The following is an 18,776-nucleotide window of genomic DNA, read 5'->3' on the forward strand; positions in this document are numbered from 1 at the left end:
TATCTGCATGGTTATTTACTATGAAATGTAATTCAGATAACATCTTTTTCTAATTTGTGTGACTCAGCCCTTCCATTTTACTTTTATTGTACATATTGTTCCAGCCTGTATAATACACAGACCAAAACCTATGGACTGCATAAATGCAACATAGAGCATCTCCACCTACTACTTTCGCTACGCCTCATTACATCCTACTATCATAGTAATCCATTGTCTTTTGCTGCTAATAATGTAACTATTACCCCTTCCTGCCAGGTTTTATTATGTAGAGCTGAGCGTTATTAGGGATTAAACCAGAACCTTTACCAAATTCATTGGGGAGGTGAAACCTCAGCCACATGAAAAGCCACTTAGGCCCAATTATGGTTTGCTGTTTTGGTGTTATTGATGCAAGAGTGAGACCACTGCTGTGTGGGAGGTCAATTCCCACACTTGCAAAAACATAGTATAAATCCCCCAGATGAAAATGTAAACAGACACTGTCAGTGTGTGTGCAAATGTATTTGAATAAAAGGTGTGGTTGTATGTCCCTGTGCAGATGAAGCACACACATCTATAGTTGTGAAGCACAGTGTTAGCTTGCATCCTAATGACTTTCATTGAATTGTGAGTTTCTAAAACTGATTTTCTGTCGGTTCTGTTGAACTGTGGCAAGTTGATATTCAGGGGGAACAGGAAAATTGGTTTTATTTTATTTTGAATTGTCCCATTCACAACCATTTTTCCTTTTATTTCTCACATTACCATCCTCATTCCCTTAGATCAGATTCATCCTCATGATTAGCATTGGAACAAACCAAATTCAGTATGCTGCCATAGCAGGTCCTCTAGTCTTATATACTTTTAAAGCAACAACACAATGGACTGCATTCACTCTACATAGATTACAACAGAGGAGATGTACCCATTATTTTTCATTTCTTTTCTGCATCCTTTCATGTATACTTTTTTTAAGAATTTTCACATTTCACTTTCACTCCACGATCTACTATTTTACCCCCGACCACCACCCTCATCCTTTGTTCGCTCCCTGTCTGTCTCTTCATCTTTGCACAAACATCCCAATCCTCCCTGTATAGACTACTGACTATAAACAGTTGAAAGTTTACTGCAAACACTTCCAAAAACCCCTCGAGCCAGCCAGCCTATAGAAGAACAATCCCTGCTCCTCCCTGCAAGTGTGACAGAACAGTAAGACCATTCCTTGGGACTTCAGGGTCATGAGTGTCCTTAAGCTGCCATAAACTGAATGAGACTCATACAGCTGGGTTGCACAAATACATAAGTATATTTTAATTTTTGGTAATTTGCAGTTTTTCTGTATAAGCTGGATGACCATTTGAGAAATCACTGTGTTCAAGGACACAGAAGGTGTATTTCAGGGGCATTATGTACCTCCATTGTTAATGAAAATACTCTGTTGGATTTGTAAATGCAAACCTTTTACTTCCTGTTAGCTCGATCAATCTTAACATTTTTTATTTATTTCCAGCTTTAATAAGAGTCAGACTTCACACAAATTTGGACGTAAATCCTAAATCTCATCTGAGCATGTAGAATACTGGGCACAAATTGGCCTTTAAATGGGGTTTTTGTGTTTTTTTCAGGATGATTTATATATTTAATACTTTATCAGCTGTAAAGGAGTAGCAGGCAGTTGTCTGAGGACATTTCTAAGCTCTCAAAGTGCAGTGATATAAGTATGTGCTAAACACAATGGTTTATCATGATGAAAGACATTCCAGTGCCACACTTTTGACTTCCTTGGGGTGAAAGAACCTCAAAATCAGGAACAAGCTAGATTTTTACAGGACATGTTGACCTCGGACGGAGAGGGAAAGCTAAAGGCTCAGTGGATTCCTCCCTTTGCATTCCACATGTTATCTATGCTATGAGCAGCAGATTTGTCCAACCTCTTTCTCCTGAGCCCTCATGGAAAAAAGGTCAGGTTGTTTTAATCAGCTTCTCAGTCTGTTTAATCAGCTTCTTTTCAGCCTTTGTTATTCAAATGCCTCATTCAGCTTTGGGCAATCAGTCGCCTGCAGAACTGGGCTTTTCACCTTTCTACCTTTGCCTTTATCTCAATTTGTCTCTTATTTACCATTCCACTCGTTTTCTTTTTTTATTTGTTCATCCCTGTTTGTACAGTAAATGAAGCACCAACAGACAGTACCAACAACTCACAGTGTTGGCATTTGATTATCCAAAGCACCTACCTGTTGCAAGAGAAGGTCAAAGTTAAGTTTAATGGGAAAAGAGGAATGGACTGAGTGAAGAGAGTAAATGAGTAGAGTAAAAGAAGACAGGAAGCAGAGAGAGCAACACAGGGAAGTTAAATCAGATTTACCCCTCCCCTTTCTCCTGTACTCCTCCTCCACCATTACTTCCCAACCCCCAGTGCACCCCCTCCCCTCCCCAGCACTACTTCTCACCTGTTTAGTTTTACCCTAACCGACCACCCCTCCCCCAAGCTCCTCCTCTTAAAGCAGGTGAGGCAGTTGTGGTTATAAAGGGATGTTAATGTGAAGCAACCTATCGTCTCTGCTCTGGGGAGTGCGGAAGACACAGGACGCAACAGGGCTAAGAGAGAGAGCGAGAGTGTGTGTCAGAGAGAGCGAGGTGGAGTAGGAAAGTTGCATTTAAAAAGACAATTGGATTCCCTGTTCTCAGACTTACATTGCAACCATGGGGCTGGGAGTAAGTATTACCTACTCCCAACTTTGTCACATGTTTGGCCTGGTTTCTAAGAGTATTTTAAGTTAAGATTAGGACTTGAGCCGAGATCAAGTTTTGGTCACAAGTTATTGGTTAAGCATTTGTGGATTGCTTGACGTACTTTGTACCTTAGTGTTGAAATCTCCTGTGTGAACATATAGTATTTGTTTCTTGTTTGCTTTGTTTTTTGTCACAATTTTAGGAATTTTGGAAACTCTTTGCAGTTATCCAGTTGGAGATTTTCATGAGAACAATACTTGCAATGCTTTTAACAGCGATTAACAGGTTTTACAGCATGTTTGAGCAGCAAAGTTGACATTGCTTTTTGTTCTTGTGCAACAAAAAGAGGAAGCTTCAGGGTAGACTTTCCACATGTGCTGTCTTATTCAAGAGCTCATTTTCTCTCACTTTCTTTAATCCAGAAAGGTAAAGATGAATATAAACTGGCAGCAACCACAGATGGTGGGGACAAGAAACGCAAGAAAGGTAAAGGGAATAAGAAGGATGTGGACGATCTGAAAAAAGAAGTCGACCTGGTGAGTACAAAATAAAGTGAAGCCTGCCTTTAGTAAATTGACTGGGGCAATTTCAGTTTGGGAGTGAAACACCTAACACACACAACTTGTGTAATCTACCTTATTAAACCTGAAAGGAACAAGTGTTTCTAAAAAGACCTTCTTGAACTTTACCACCCTGTCCTCCCAAACTCAGTGCTTGCTTCATACCTTGTCACACTCTTAATATTCAGGCTGTGTTGACAATCTTGGTCACTGTATGTCACTGCCATTGGTCACAGCAATGACACAGCCTCAGCTGAGAAACCTGTGTTTTGGCTTCACAGCTACTCACATGAACATAGCAGTCTCCCCCATACTTTACAAAGATTGCTACTTACACTACTGCATGTACTGTCATGTGTTATTAAAGAGTTCACAGCTATACTTAACTTCTAAGTCACGGTTATCTTGGTTGGCTTTCAGTCCTGAAATGGTGGGTAGGAGAGCTGTAAAGTTACATAAAATAAGGTCTGGGTGGGGTTGAAATATCCTGTGGAAATTAGTAAAACAGTTGACTAATTTCCACTAGTGTGAGCTGTTTCTCAGTCTGAATCTGCAACTGGGTGAAGTTACTTCCCAAGGTCAGTGAGGAGGTCTTACATTAAGTTCACCACTAAGACAATCAAAAGGCTAATTAATGATTTCATATCCTGAAACATTTTATTGTGCAGTGATGGCATTTTATACATTTTTAATGAAATTCATTTATTAAAGGTTTCAATGTTTCATTTGTAATTTATATTATTTTGTAAATGGAAAAGTTTGTCAGAACTGTTCTCACTTCTGTATTTGTCCATAAACTACCTTTACAATGGCTTGTTACAATTGAAAGTGGATACATCAATGACCTTGACAAGGTCAGGTGACAAGAAAGCAGACTGAGGTCTCAATCATAATCTCAAAGCTCTAATTAGGTATTAGTGCACGTGTCATGTTAAAATATCTTACTAGTGAGTGTCTTACTAAAATAAAGGATAGGATAAAATTGTAATTTTTTTTTACTTTCCCTGTAATTTATCAGAATAATGAATTGATTTATTGCAATTATGTTGAACAACTAAAGTAACTTTTCAAATATAATAGATTATAATAGATTATAAATGTGGCCAGTCGAATGCATCAACAGTCTCAGTCCAATGTCATTCAGCAGGTTACAATGCTGCGTATTATGAGGTAATAAAATTCCCATCTAGATGACATATTAATAATTATTGTCCTCTCTATGTCTTAACCAGATCTCAAAGTCCTGCAGCTGCTGAAGGACATCTCAATGCCACAGCAACTATATCAATGCCATAACCTCCCCAGAGTCATATATAATTTACTGTAATGTGACTCTCTACCATGCATTGTGTCTTCATAAAGGATAGATTAGATTATTTGATGTTATAGATTAGCTGTTATAATGCACAGGTTTCAGATTGAACTGTGGTTAAAGGATAATGTCCTACTGGGCTCTAGTAAAACAGTAGTAGTGTTTGATGGAGCCCATGAAGCTGATTGGTTAATGATTATTGCACCATCAAAGGCATCAAAGTCCAGTTTAAGACAATGGAAACCATCCCTATAGTAACATTAAGCCAATGATTTGCTCAAATGTGACAGTATTTAAATATAATCATGTTCATTTTGGTGGCGTTAAACATCAGTCCCTAAACTCCTCCAGGAGTTTGTCTTTGGCAAACCAAACATAATGTGTGTTCATGAGCCAGAGTATCCAAGCTAGTCAAGACATTTCCTCTACAGGCTTGAGAGGAACTGCTGAGTAAGAGTTAAATAAAGCAACTGCAGAAGTATCAGTTCACTCCACTTAGTGACAGTGTTGCAGTACAATTTCACTGACATTTTAATTTTTGAATGGCTCAATTTTCCATGATAAAACTAACTATCCCCACAATATTCAAAATCTAGGATTTTCAGCTGTTAATGGATAAAGTGAAGCCTTTTACAATGAGTGTAATTGCACAGTCCTGCTTGCCATAGTTTCGCATTAAAAAAGCAATTTAATTGAATGTATTATCCCATGCCCCAAATATTCAATAATTCATTTATTATGGACTAACTTACTAATCGGACAGCTGCAGTTTTTGTATTTGCACATTAAGTAGACTTTTATATGAAATCTAATGTTCTGCATTTTGCTGCAGATCATAATGGTAGTCTAAATGAGAGTTTTATGTTATTCATAAAACAAATCACTGTAAAAAGTGTATCAGCCTGTGATGTGTTTCATTCTACTCTACTTAATGATTACCTGCAGAGAGCCACAACATGGCATTCCTTCTCATTTTTAAATTATTGACTCATTGCATTTTGTCAGAGTGAAACAATATGTGTAGATTTTAATTCATGGAAAACTAATTGCTGAGAAAAGAAGATATTGATATAACCAAATAATATGAATAAATAACTTTGGATTACTGTTTCTTTATTATTCTTTTACCATTTTAATCATACGAAGAACTCATGTTTGTGGCCAGTATTTCACCACAGAAACCAGTGTGGGCAATTTTACTTGGGGTGTTTTCACTCTTACATCTTGTACAAAGATTATAATAATTTTTTGGTTCAGAATATAAAAAAATGTAAGGTGGGAGTCAGATGTTATTGCAGATCATATTGGAAAAATATCTGTTCTCTCACTGTAGGCGTTATTCAAAAAAATACAGTGTAGGCACATTGATGTGTCAGCTTCTGTGATTGTTCATTTGCAGATCCACTTTTCTTTGCATTTTCCCCCTGTTTTCATTTTAAAATAGATATTGCTACTGGATAAAACCTATCATTTAAACACTATAGACTCTATGATCAAAATCACCTGAAAACAACATTTCTAAAAACCATCCATGAAAGGATTTTTTTAAAGTTGATGTGAGTTGAGGTAAGAGTATGAAGGAATGGGCTCCACTTCTCAATAAGCTCCAGCAAAATGTCAAACACATGTGCAATACTCTTAGGAGCAAATGTTATTATATCAGTTGGGTGACACTGATTCAGCTGGATTGACTGTTTATTCACAGCAAACTGACACTGAAGCTATACATAGCTTGTGGTGGCTTTAGTTTTACTCAAATGTCTCATGGACTAATCTTAAAATTACACTGTATGGACCCGCGCACATCCATAATCCTAATCACGTGCCTGATTTTGCCCTGTCATCTTTATATTCCCTGTAAGTCTCTGGAGGACATGATAGGACATTTTTTAATCCTCAAAGGAGATAATATCTGTGGTTTTAAAATGACTGGGATTTTGGATTGTTTTACGCAATGTCTCTCATCTCTTTTTCTCTTTCTATCTGGATAGGATGATCACAGATTAAGCTTCGATGAACTTCACAGAAAATTTGGAACTGACCTAACCAGGGTGAGCACTGCATGTGTGTGTATTTGTTTTGGTGTGTGAGCGTGTGTGAGCCTATCACAGTGACAGGAGCTTGCTGGTGTTATTGTTGCTAGTGACAGTTTTAGAGACACAGATAAACCCAGAGCCCAGAGAAAATCTCACCGTAAAGACTGAGGTCAAAAGGAAAAAGAAACATTTCACACTGACAAAATGTATTATGTATTTATCTGCAGGTTTATTGTAGTATATTGTTGTATATTGTAGTGAAGTTTAGTAGCAACTAAGAGTTACAAAGGGTCAGTTTACCTATATTACAAATAAATCACATTTAATTTACAGCATCCAGTCATGCGAATTTGTTTCGTTTACCTAGATTTTCAGGTGTCTGTCTCTGTATGGCCTTGGGGCCAATGGACATGAATGGACCTTTTCTGTAGTGCTCACTGTGCATAAAAGCAACATTAATTATTATTAGTATTTGCACAGTTGATGTCAAGAGGTGTGTTATATAGAGGAAAGAGATCTACATACTATGTATATGTTTTCAAACATGATCGTCATCAGTCTGAACACACACACACACACACTCACACACACACACACACACACACACACACACACACACACACACAATTCCATTGCACAACCTAGTAAAACCTAAATGCTTGACTGATGCTGTCTGCTGCAGGCTGATCTGTCTGAGTTTGCCCTAAAACAAAGACCTAATTCACACAGGAACACTGGTCTTATTGACCCTGCCAACAAGAAACAAATTCTGCTTTTTAATCCCCACAGACATATATCCATTTACCATTTAAGACAATGTAACCTTGACCATGTTAAAGTTCACTGTTCATTTTTAATAGTCCTTATCACCCCACACTGTTATCTCTCTTTCCACCTCACAATCTGTAATTTACCGCAAACTTTTACTGTCCAATTGCACAGATTGTGAAACAATGAACATTTAATTGTCAGATTACAGAGATTTTTTTTCATGTGGATGTGGTTTTCTTTTTGTTTTTGTTTTAACCCAACTCTAATCCACCACCTTCTGAGGTTACAGCAGTGTACCTGTTAAACTAATACAACAGTACAGCAGTAAGCACGTTGTTTTGAATTATCCTTCCTTGCAACTGAACTCACAGGTGTATTTATAATGATTTTCTGAGATTACATGGGCTGAACTGCACATGTGTACCACGTGAGACAATTATCCGTTACTCAGCCTTAGAAAATCTCTCTTACCGGTTGATCTGCCAAGACTGTTTAAGGAATTGTGCAGTTTGTTTTACAGCATGTACCATTTGGCCATTTTCTTTATTCTTTGTGTGTTTTTTAGGGTCTTTCCTCCTCCAGAGCAAAAGAGATCCTGGCACGAGATGGCCCAAACGCCCTCACGCCTCCTCCCACAACCCCAGAGTGGGTCAAGTTCTGCAAACAGGTAAGAATGAACTTCGTACCTAGAATTCATAATCAGCTCTGCAACATTCATCATGCAAAACATAAATGTATTTTAAATGTATATTGAATATCAATATTTTTTGGAAAGCAAATTCACTCCCCTTCATTGCAGCCCGTAAAACCAGCAGTCTTGAAACTTGAATGTTGTTTTAACTTGTTCCAGCTGTTTGGTGGTTTCTCAATGCTGCTGTGGATTGGTGCTATTCTCTGCTTCCTTGCTTATGGTATCCAGGCTGTGTCAGAAGATGAGCCTGCCAATGATAATGTAAGGGGTCTTTGTTAGTGTAATTTTATCTATACTGATAAAAAAATGATATCACCAAAGCTGAACTAACCAACAATGTTCTTTCAGTTGTACCTGGGTGTCGTACTTTCTGCTGTTGTCATAATCACTGGTTGCTTCTCCTACTACCAAGAGGCCAAGAGCTCCAAGATCATGGAGTCATTCAAGAACATGGTTCCACAGGTGGGACAGAACACCATATAACTGAGAGGTCCATTGAGTTTCCATACTTATTAGTTTCCATTTGCTGGAAATGTTACCAGATCAAATTTAGGACAACAGAATATTGCATGTCACACAATGCTAAGAAGCAGAATTCCTTCATCAGCAATATAGCACTGATGAAACATTTTTCCCTTTATTCTGCTGGAAATTAAAACAAAATCTATCTAGAAAGAAGAAAAACATCTTCATAAAAAATATATTTCACCTTTTGTCTCGTAGCAAGCCCTGGTTGTTCGTGATGGTGAGAAGAAGAACATCAATGCTGAGGATGTGGTGGTTGGTGATTTAGTGGAGGTGAAAGGTGGAGACAGGATCCCTGCTGATCTGAGAATCATCTCTGCTCATGGCTGCAAGGTCTGAACTTCAGACTTATTTAAGCTCATCTGACAGAGATCCATATGGTTAGATTAGATTGAAATTTGAAGTTCCGCTTAGCATCAGTCTAACCTCCAATATCAGTTGAGAGCATTAATATTATCAAACTAAGTACTGATTAACTCACAGCCTGTCTGTATGTCATAGTTAAAGTTGATCTGATGGAAAATACAGTTTGTTTATGATAATACATCAGTTTCCTTCCATTTGAACACTCTGACTAGATTTTCTTGACTAACTCAAACAGCAAAAACTTGTTTGTTCCATGGATCATTTTCCAAGCTGGCTAATAATTTTTAGCTTACAGGACATCATGTCATTTCTCCGGATATCTATGATATTTTATTCTTGTTTTTCTTTACCTTCTCCAGGTGGACAACTCCTCCCTGACTGGTGAATCTGAGCCACAGACTCGTACTCCAGACTTCTCCAACGACAACCCACTGGAAACCAGGAACATAGCTTTCTTCTCCACTAACTGTGTTGAAGGTAGAGATTTATGTGGTTTGCAAAGAAAACACAGGGTTAAAATGATAAAATGATAAAACCTAATCCTTAAACTAAGAAGAAATGAAGCTCAATATTCCATAACTACAAAGGTTAATTAGAAATGGAACAAAAGAGAGATTTACCAAAGTTACTTAAACACTACATAAACTTATTATTTAAGAGGTAACCTAATCTGAAGTATATTTTATTCCACTGGGTAAACTGATGACGCAAATCTCTTGCTCTCTCAAGGTACCGCAAGAGGAATCGTCATCAACACCGGAGATCATACTGTGATGGGTCGTATCGCCACCTTGGCTTCTAGTCTAGAGGGCGGCAAAACTCCCATTGCCATTGAAATTGAGCACTTCATCCACATCATCACTGGCGTGGCTGTCTTCCTTGGTGTGTCCTTTTTTATCCTCTCACTCATCCTTGGGTACGGGTGGCTGGAGGCTGTCATCTTCCTCATCGGTATCATTGTCGCCAATGTACCAGAAGGACTCCTGGCTACTGTCACTGTGAGTTTAGTGTTTATGTTCTTGTCTGCATAAATCTCATTCCTTGATTATATAGTTTTTTGTTTATGCACAGACTTAATATAAGGCTTTTTAAAAGACTCGATTTGTGTCTCCAGGTGTGTCTGACTCTGACTGCTAAGCGTATGGCTAAAAAGAACTGCCTGGTGAAGAACTTGGAGGCTGTGGAGACCCTGGGCTCCACCTCCACCATTTGTTCAGACAAGACTGGGACTCTGACACAGAACAGGATGACTGTGGCTCATATGTGGTTTGACAACCAGATCCATGAGGCTGACACCACGGAGAACCAGAGTGGGGCTTCCTTTGACAGGAGCTCAGCCACCTGGGCTGCCCTGGCCAGAATCGCTGGACTTTGCAACCGTGCCGTCTTCCTGGCTGAACAAGCAAACATTCCCATCCTGAAGGTGAAAAGCTTATTGCATAGACCATCTTCCTTTAAGCTCTCATAACAAAGTGTTTTGTTCTATTTCATTCATTCTGTTTGCCATAGAAGACTAAAAATAACAGTACACTGTAGGACAGTATCAATCATATTACCTTTTTGTGTAACACCATCTTTTAGCCAAGATTGTAAACAACCACAGAAATGAATTGCCCCCAACTCCTCATGGAATATTTTTCTGTGTGGGAGGTGTCTTGGCATTCTGACTCGGCAAGGAGCATTTTTGATCCGACAAAATACAAATGCAGCCAAGCTGCACTACAAATCTTTATAAAAAGCACTCAACATAATTAAAGACCTTTTCAGAAATATACCTAACTCGTGATATAGCAAGGTGGCCAGACAGACCCAGTGATTTATTTCTTTATAAGTACTTTTATTATTATTTCTCAAGCTGCACAGCAGGGGTACAATTAAATTTGGCAGCATAGACATTTTTTCAGAGTAGCATAAGTATTTAAAAAAATATATCAATTTTTATTTTATTGAAATTTATATCCATTGTTGTTCACGTGGTGATAACTTCTCATGGAATGGATCACTAAAATCATCTGTGACTTGTTTCCCTTCATATACAAAATGATGTTATAGACTCTCAGATGCTGTCACTGTGCAAGTCTTGTATAAATTTACTCTTGTAGTTAGAGATGGGTTTTGTATAGACATAATTCTTGTAAGTTTGTTGTCAGTCTTGTTGCCTCTTGTAGAAACATGTTTGACTTTGTTGCATTAGTTGTCATGTATATTGTAAATAAATAAGAGGCGTAATATGTTTTCTGATCTGGGTCAAACCCACTGATCCAACTCTTTGTCTTCTCTTTGACTTCACAGAGAGAAGTAGCTGGTGATGCCTCAGAAGCTGCCTTGCTGAAGTGTATTGAACTGTGCTGTGGATCTGTTAATGACATGAGAAACAAATACCCCAAGATTGCTGAGATCCCCTTCAACTCCACCAACAAATACCAGGTTAACAATTCACACACAGTCCAGCATTGTGAGAACAATATGTAATTTGCAGTACAATAGTAATTGAAGATTTGTGCCCTTAAGTGCTTGGGTTTATTCATATCATTACTGACCTGGTATGGACTGATGAAGTCAAAGTCCAATCCAGAACAGTTTAAAATCAAGCTAAGTCTTGGTTTTTAATGACAGTAACAATAAAACAGTGATTTAAGTCCAGCCTTCCTCTTGTCCCACAGCTTTTGTTGTGGGAAAACCCGGACCCAGACAGATTGTCTTTTCAGAACATATTTCTTGCAAGAAAGGAGCAAAACAGAACAGAACACAATTGATCAGAGTTTTCCCCAGTTGTTCCCCAGTTGCTCAGCTCCTATTAGGCTGAGGCTGCTACTTATACAGACATGCAAAGTAAATGCAAATGATCATTTACATAATCAGATAATTAAGTCTGTACTTCCCTATTTTTCTACAAAGTGAATCTCTAATAAGGCTATATTCTAAAACTCTATATTCTCATTTGACAGTTAACCCTCCATCCTGGGCGTGCTCTGTTTACTTGTCCTTTCCTCACACCTTGTGTCCTAAGGAACCTTTCTCTCAGATATTCTTCACTAATATCCTTAATAACACTGTGTCCCTTAGTGTCAGACTATACTAGGTCAGGAAGAACATAAACATCAGATATGATTATGAAAAACACGTCAACTCTATGAATCAACCTGTAAATGAAAACCCGTGAAACCTGAAAACCAAGAATACAGTAAGAAACAATAAAAATCATAATCAGTAAGAATAATCAATCATTGAAACTCATTTTTCCATTACAGCTTTCCATCCACAAGAACACAACTCCTGGAGAATCCAAGCACCTCCTGGTGATGAAAGGAGCCCCAGAGAGGATTTTGGACCGCTGCTCCACCATCATGATGCAGGGCAAAGAGCAGCCTCTAGATGAGGAGATGAAAGATGCTTTCCAGAACGCCTATGTTGAGTTGGGAGGACTTGGAGAAAGAGTACTGGGTACGGCTTTATTTTGTACTAGATATATCTTTATGTCTTTAATTGCTTGTGGTCTACTGAACATTTTCTTCCCCCTTATGCAGGTTTTTGCCATTTTAGCCTGCCTGATGACCAGTTCCCAGAGGGCTTTGCTTTTGATACTGACGAGGTGAACTTCCCCACTGAGAACCTCTGCTTCATTGGCCTCATGTCAATGATCGACCCTCCTCGTGCTGCTGTGCCTGATGCTGTTGGAAAATGCAGGAGTGCTGGAATCAAGGTATGAAACAGTAGCCTGTTCAGAGAAGTTTATAGTTTGCAACTTTCTGTAAGATGGTTATTTTTAAAACACAAAGAAAGTTTTGCAGGTCAAAGATAAAACTTACCTCCTTTCTCAGGTCATCATGGTCACAGGGGACCATCCCATCACAGCCAAGGCTATTGCTAAGGGTGTGGGGATCATCTCAGAGGGCAATGAGACAGTTGAAGACATTGCTGCCCGCCTAAATGTACCAGTTTCAGAGGTCAACCCCAGGTTAGTCTACTTCTTAAGGTGGAGTGAGCATCTTTTTGATGCATAAGTAGAGCTGTATAAACTCTTTCCTAAGGTGGAACAGTTCTCAAACTTTGAGTAATACCAGTACTAAGAAGTGTGAAGTTGAATCACCGTTGGCTGACAAAGCCCTGCAGTCGTCTTAGCCAGAAAAGCTTTTACCATCAATTTGCTGCAGTCTAATAAATCTAGATGTGGCTCTGAGCCAGTGACTTTACTGTTTCTTCATCAGCAAGTTAACTTAACTTGTGTGTTCACACTGTACATTGTAGCCATAAAATGTATGGTCCATTGTCTTCAGAAGGTCTGAAAATGAGGTGGCCAGGCTGATGCTGTCTGTTTTCCCAGTTGGCGTCTTCTCTTTGTGTAATGTCCTGGTTGTACCCCATCCTCAGAAGCAGGATGTTGGTTTCCAGCTTTTGTCTTATTGCTGCTGTGATTTTCTCTCCAGAGATGCCAAGGCCTGTGTTGTCCATGGTGGTGAGCTGAAAGACATGACCTCAGAGCAGCTTGATGATGTGTTGAAGTACCACACAGAAATTGTCTTTGCCAGAACCTCCCCTCAGCAGAAACTAATTATTGTGGAAGGTTGCCAGAGACAGGTCAGTATAAAGTCTAATTTCAGACATTTTCACAGACTGAAACTGGAATCCAGAGCTGTGTGTTGTCTAATTATTTCCTTTATAAAATACCTAAACCTTGCCCTTATTTCCTTTGTCTTTAGGGAGCCATTGTGGCTGTAACAGGTGACGGTGTGAATGACTCTCCAGCTCTGAAGAAAGCTGACATTGGTGTTGCTATGGGGATCGCTGGCTCTGATGTGTCCAAGCAGGCTGCTGACATGATCCTGCTGGACGACAACTTTGCCTCTATTGTGACTGGTGTGGAAGAAGGTCAGACCTGCATGAAGCCTAAACTGTGGAAATGCAAACTGTAACAACTGTAACACTGTAAAATTAATTTCTAAATTACTTTGTTAGGCCGTCTGATCTTTGACAACTTGAAGAAATCCATTGCCTACACTCTGACCTCTAACATCCCTGAGATCTCACCCTTCTTGCTCTTCATCATTGCTAACATCCCTCTGCCCCTGGGAACTGTTACCATCCTTTGTATTGACCTAGGAACTGATATGGTGAGCTGCTCAATTTAAATAGACAGATAAAATATGTCCCATTATATTTTAATTCATTCAATATTTGATTCACTTAAGTTTCCTTTTATTACTTCCTGTCTCCCAGGTCCCTGCTATCTCCCTTGCTTATGAAGCAGCTGAGAGCGACATTATGAAGAGACAGCCCAGAAACCCCAAAACAGACAAACTGGTGAATGAAAGGCTCATCAGTATAGCCTATGGACAAATCGGTAAGTATACCCAATGATACCTAAATTATTCCTAGTTCAAACGTCAATAATCTGTTCATCTGTCATCTTTGATACACCTATTGCACCTGCAGAGGGTGACAAAGTGCGAGAAGCTATATATTAGTGCGAACAATATTTGTTGATTACAAATTTCAATTAGCATTTTGTCATTGTGGGATTCACAATTTGAGAGTGAGAATGCGAGTGGCTTGCAGAGGCAGCCTTTTAAATTAAGTTTTAAACCCTTTCTCAACTGTGTTTGTTAATGCTGTGCCCAGTGATCAGTTCAAGGTTAAATGCTGTTCTCCTCTGTCAGGTATGATGCAGGCCACAGCTGGGTTCTTCACTTACTTTGTAATCCTGGCTGAGAACGGGTTCCTTCCCATGGACCTTTTGGGGATCAGAGTGCTCTGGGATGACAAATACGTAAATGACCTAGAGGACAGCTATGGACAGCAGTGGGTCAGTATCTCCACCATTTTCAATTATGTATCATTTGTTTTAAGAAGTAATGTTTAATCAAAAATGAGTGGTTCCATTCAATCCCAAGGGATCATAAGAAGAACTTATTTGTTTTCAATTTTCTGTTTCCCAGACATACGAGCACAGGAAGATTGTAGAGTTCACCTGTCACACAGCTTTCTTTGTCAGCATAGTGATCGTCCAGTGGGCCGATCTGATCATCTGTAAGACCAGAAGGAACTCCATCATTCAGCAAGGAATGAAGTATGTACACATGGCAATATGTAAAAGACATTTCAAATACAGTGACTACTGAACTTGATTTGCACAGGTAATATCAGGTGTAATCATTGTATTTTACAGTGAATTATCCTCAGCTGTTAAAGGTCAAGCTTTGTAATAGATAATTCTGAGATAATGATGATAATGATTCTCAGGTTAATAGTTATTAGTTAAATTATTCTAACTGTGTTAGCCTTTTACTTCCACAGGAACCGCATCCTTATATTTGGTCTGTTTGAGGAGACAGCTCTGGCTGCTTTCCTGTCATACTGTCCGGGTATGGATGTTGCCCTCAGAATGTACCCTCTCAAGTGAGTAAACTACACCCACTTACACAAATACCTACCTATACTGCTACCTATAACTCATTTTACTTTTCTGTAAAATGCTACATAGAAAAATTATGTGTAACATGAACAAGATCTACAGTTAGGTTCAAGCTTGAGAAGCTTCCTGGGATTTTTTTGTAAAGTGCCTTGAGATGATTGTATTGCAAATTACAAATAAATAAATTGAAAGTGAAAACAGACGTATCCTGCAACCAGTTCTAGAGTATGCGCAGCATACTACAGAGCTAAACACATGGATAAGAGACTAATATGAAGCATTGAGGAAATAAAAATACATTTGAATCTATTCATTAAGTGGTTTTTGAACAGTTTATTTGGTCTTGATAGAGAGGACTTGTAAAAGATGAATAGAGAATTCTCATATTCTGAATTACTTCTAATATTTGGGTGTCTAAAGCATAATATTCACCCCAAAGCTTTTCATCTGCTCTTAGAGAACAGTCAGTCGACCATGATCGCATAATCTCTGTATTGGTGTTACACACTAACTCAGCCTTTCTAATAGGCCTGCAAGAGTGCTCCCAGTTTTAGCTTTAACTCTGTTTTTCTGTCCACACTTCAGGCCATCTTGGTGGTTTTGTGCCTTCCCCTACTCCCTCCTCATCTTCCTATATGATGAAGCCAGAAGATATATCCTTAGACGTAACCCAGGAGGTAAGTCCTCTATAACTGACAATTTTTATTTTCTATGGCAATTTTTGCCATAAAAAAATGTTTTCTGTATATGGAGATGAATGCCAAGAGATGAGGGTGACAGGACTGTGTTATTGATTCTATATAAGAAATCAGGGCAGAAAAATGTGCTGTCAATTTTAGTTTTTAAAGCCCTGGTAAAACTAACACTTGGTGGCCAAATATTGTCCCTCCTGTCCTGCCATGATCTCAGTCATGACATGCACCAGCTTAAGATTGAGAGCAAAGCCAGAGGTGGTTTAGCGAATGGTGTGTTTGAGGGATATGACCAACATAAAAGACAGTTGAGTCACAGATGTGCTTAGCACATGCTTTGTATGTCTCCCTGTGTCTATTTTTGTGTGTGCACATCTGTTATCCCTGCCACAACTGTGTCTCCAATAAACCAGTGAACCCAGTGGGATTTGAACTTTCAACTCTGCCATTGTTAATGCCTCGTTCCACCCACAGAGCAAAGCAAAACCTGCATGCAGGGCTGGCTCAGATGCAGCTGAGTTTGTACATGTGTGAGCTACATCTGAGCCCCACAGCACAGATCAGTGGAACATCCCAGTACCCATGCATAGCAAATAACGTGTTACAGTTAGAGAGAAAAAAAAAATAAGCTAAACTGACACAGTTTCAAACAATGGAACTCTGCATTTAGCGAGCGTAATACATGTCAAAATAAGTTAATCAGACAAATCAAAAATATCAGATTTTCTTCCCTGTGTATATGGTCCAAAACTAACTGTCCTCCAGATTATTTATAACCCTGGGCTCAGTAAGGCTTCACACCTTCTCTCAAAAGTGGACATCATGTTTCCAGCCCAGTGATTTTTTTTCTTTGCATTCTGTGAAACACTATTATCTGCAGTGTTGCTGGCCTAAAAATAAAATGTAGCTTTGGGCTCAGTGGGACCTGACAAAAGATGGTGAATCACATGATTCAAGTAGACAAATCCAAAATGCTACAATGTCCGTGTCTTTTCAGGACACATCTCTTAAAGGTGTTAACAGGAAATTCATTTCAAATTTATGAAATTTCTAAGTGCCATCAAATCAGTAGTCCTGTCAGATGCCTTCCTTCGATTCTGTGAAAGACAAAAAAAAAAAAAATAATTAGGACACCAACTGTGAGTCAAAACATCCCAGAAACCCCATCCCTAATTCTGTCTCCTTTGGTTTCTAGGTTGGGTGGAACTTGAGACATACTACTGAGTCAACACAACATGCTCACGGAGGGAACAATCAGTGTTTCATCATTATTTACTGTCAAGTTACATATATGACTGAGATGTTAGTAAGACTCCTCAAAACACAGAACATGGATAAATTAACAACATAATGTTCATGTTTTTCACAATAAAACATTTAAACACAACTGTACACTGAAGCTGCCTGCACATTTGTTTCTTTTGAATGCAACTTTTCTTGTTGGCTTGTCTGACACACAGCTTGAAAACAGCTTGATGGGGACTTGATTCAGGATGTTTCATGGTTCAAAAGATGTAGTAGTGAGTCAGGTCCGGTGATCCGTGCAGAGGGATTATCTACCTCAACAGTTCTTCATGCCTGGAGTTGAATAAGAACAGTTCAGAGGGGTCAGAAATTTAAGATAGAATTATAATGGTACAGTGTGAACAAATTACCTTAATTTTATAGAGGAGGTGAAAAACAGAAACAAAATCATGTTTAAGTGTTTGTTGTGTAAGTTAAGTAACTGGTCATCATAATCAATCAGTTAATTTAACACAAATTAGTAACAGTGTCTGTTACGACACCTTTTTTATTTATTTTTTCCAAGATGTTATTACCTGCCAGATGTTAATATCAGAAAGCTGTATGTGTGTGTCCATTATCTCAAGAGTCAGTCTCTCACAGTGGTGTTTGCAATGGATTGCTCTGTTGGTCACTAATGCAAAGAGGCCCTCAGTGAAAATGAACTGAGACCACTCTAGTGCTATCTACTTCATGTTTACCCTGGTCATTATGAACACCCCCTTCTCCCTCAACCCCTTGTGTTGGTGTGTGTGTGTGTGTGTGTGTGTGTGTGTGTGTGTGTGTGTGTGTGTGTGTGTGTGTGCACACATGACATCCCATCATTATAGTAACCTGGCCACAGATGGCCTGTTTCACACATACCTGGAAACCCGTAGGCAGAATGTTAGCTCATAATATACATCATTATTGGTTTACATGCTGTACGACATAGTTGTTTAATGAATGAACGTTTCAGCCAACCAATCAGGTTCTCATTCAGGCTTCACAAATGATTTCTTTTACAGCAGAGGGTGCTAGTGGAAGACAATGAGAGTCTACAAACAAAAAGATGGAGGGATGTAGAGAAAATTGAAAAAGGAGGCGGTTGAGAACTAGATTAAGAGGAAAGAAATGAGTCAGAGCAAGAGATCATTTTAAACAGAAATATTCGCATTTGGTAGCTCACATTTCCAAGACATGCTATTAATAATCATATTATGGTTTGAAATCAGGATCTTTGCTCCTTCTCTGGTATTTTTCTGATAAATTGTCATGTTTATAATGCAACTGAAAACAAATGAACTGAGGGAGGAGAGAGAGAATGAGAGAGGAAGAGGCAGCAGACAGAGTAGCATTATCATGCCTTCATCCTCCTTTTACAAGCAGGGTCTCTAAACGTGCCTGTTGCTATGGAAACTCATTTGAGC

The 18,776-nt window shown here is 38.8% G+C and overlaps 1 protein-coding gene across 1 annotated transcript; it reads left to right on the plus strand.

Moving 5' to 3' along the window:
* The first annotated feature begins 2,514 nt into the window (after positions 1-2,514).
* LOC113127496 (sodium/potassium-transporting ATPase subunit alpha-1) lies at positions 2,515-17,482 on the plus strand. The gene is made up of 23 exons (XM_026302158.2): positions 2,515-2,700; positions 3,141-3,254; positions 6,582-6,641; positions 7,963-8,064; positions 8,248-8,349; positions 8,437-8,550; positions 8,812-8,946; positions 9,339-9,456; positions 9,709-9,977; positions 10,094-10,402; positions 11,272-11,406; positions 12,231-12,423; positions 12,507-12,682; positions 12,801-12,937; positions 13,407-13,557; positions 13,680-13,848; positions 13,936-14,090; positions 14,197-14,320; positions 14,637-14,782; positions 14,916-15,046; positions 15,274-15,375; positions 15,977-16,068; positions 17,279-17,482. Exons 1-23 carry the CDS (start codon positions 2,689-2,691, stop codon positions 17,305-17,307), a joined length of 3,075 nt encoding a protein of 1,024 aa, XP_026157943.1. The 5' UTR covers positions 2,515-2,688; the 3' UTR covers positions 17,308-17,482.
* Positions 17,483-18,776: the final 1,294 nt, after the last annotated feature.

This window comes from Mastacembelus armatus, chromosome 2 (genome assembly GCF_900324485.2).
Source record: "Mastacembelus armatus chromosome 2, fMasArm1.2, whole genome shotgun sequence".
In the NCBI taxonomy this organism is placed as follows: domain Eukaryota; kingdom Metazoa; phylum Chordata; class Actinopteri; order Synbranchiformes; family Mastacembelidae; genus Mastacembelus; species Mastacembelus armatus.

Coding starts and splice junctions, on each gene's coding strand:
- LOC113127496 (XM_026302158.2), top strand. Junction 15,376..15,976: donor CTCAGAATGTACCCTCTCAA/GTGAGTAAACTA, acceptor TCCACACTTCAG/GCCATCTTGGTGGTTTTGTG. Junction 16,069..17,278: donor CCTTAGACGTAACCCAGGAG/GTAAGTCCTCTA, acceptor TTTGGTTTCTAG/GTTGGGTGGAACTTGAGACA.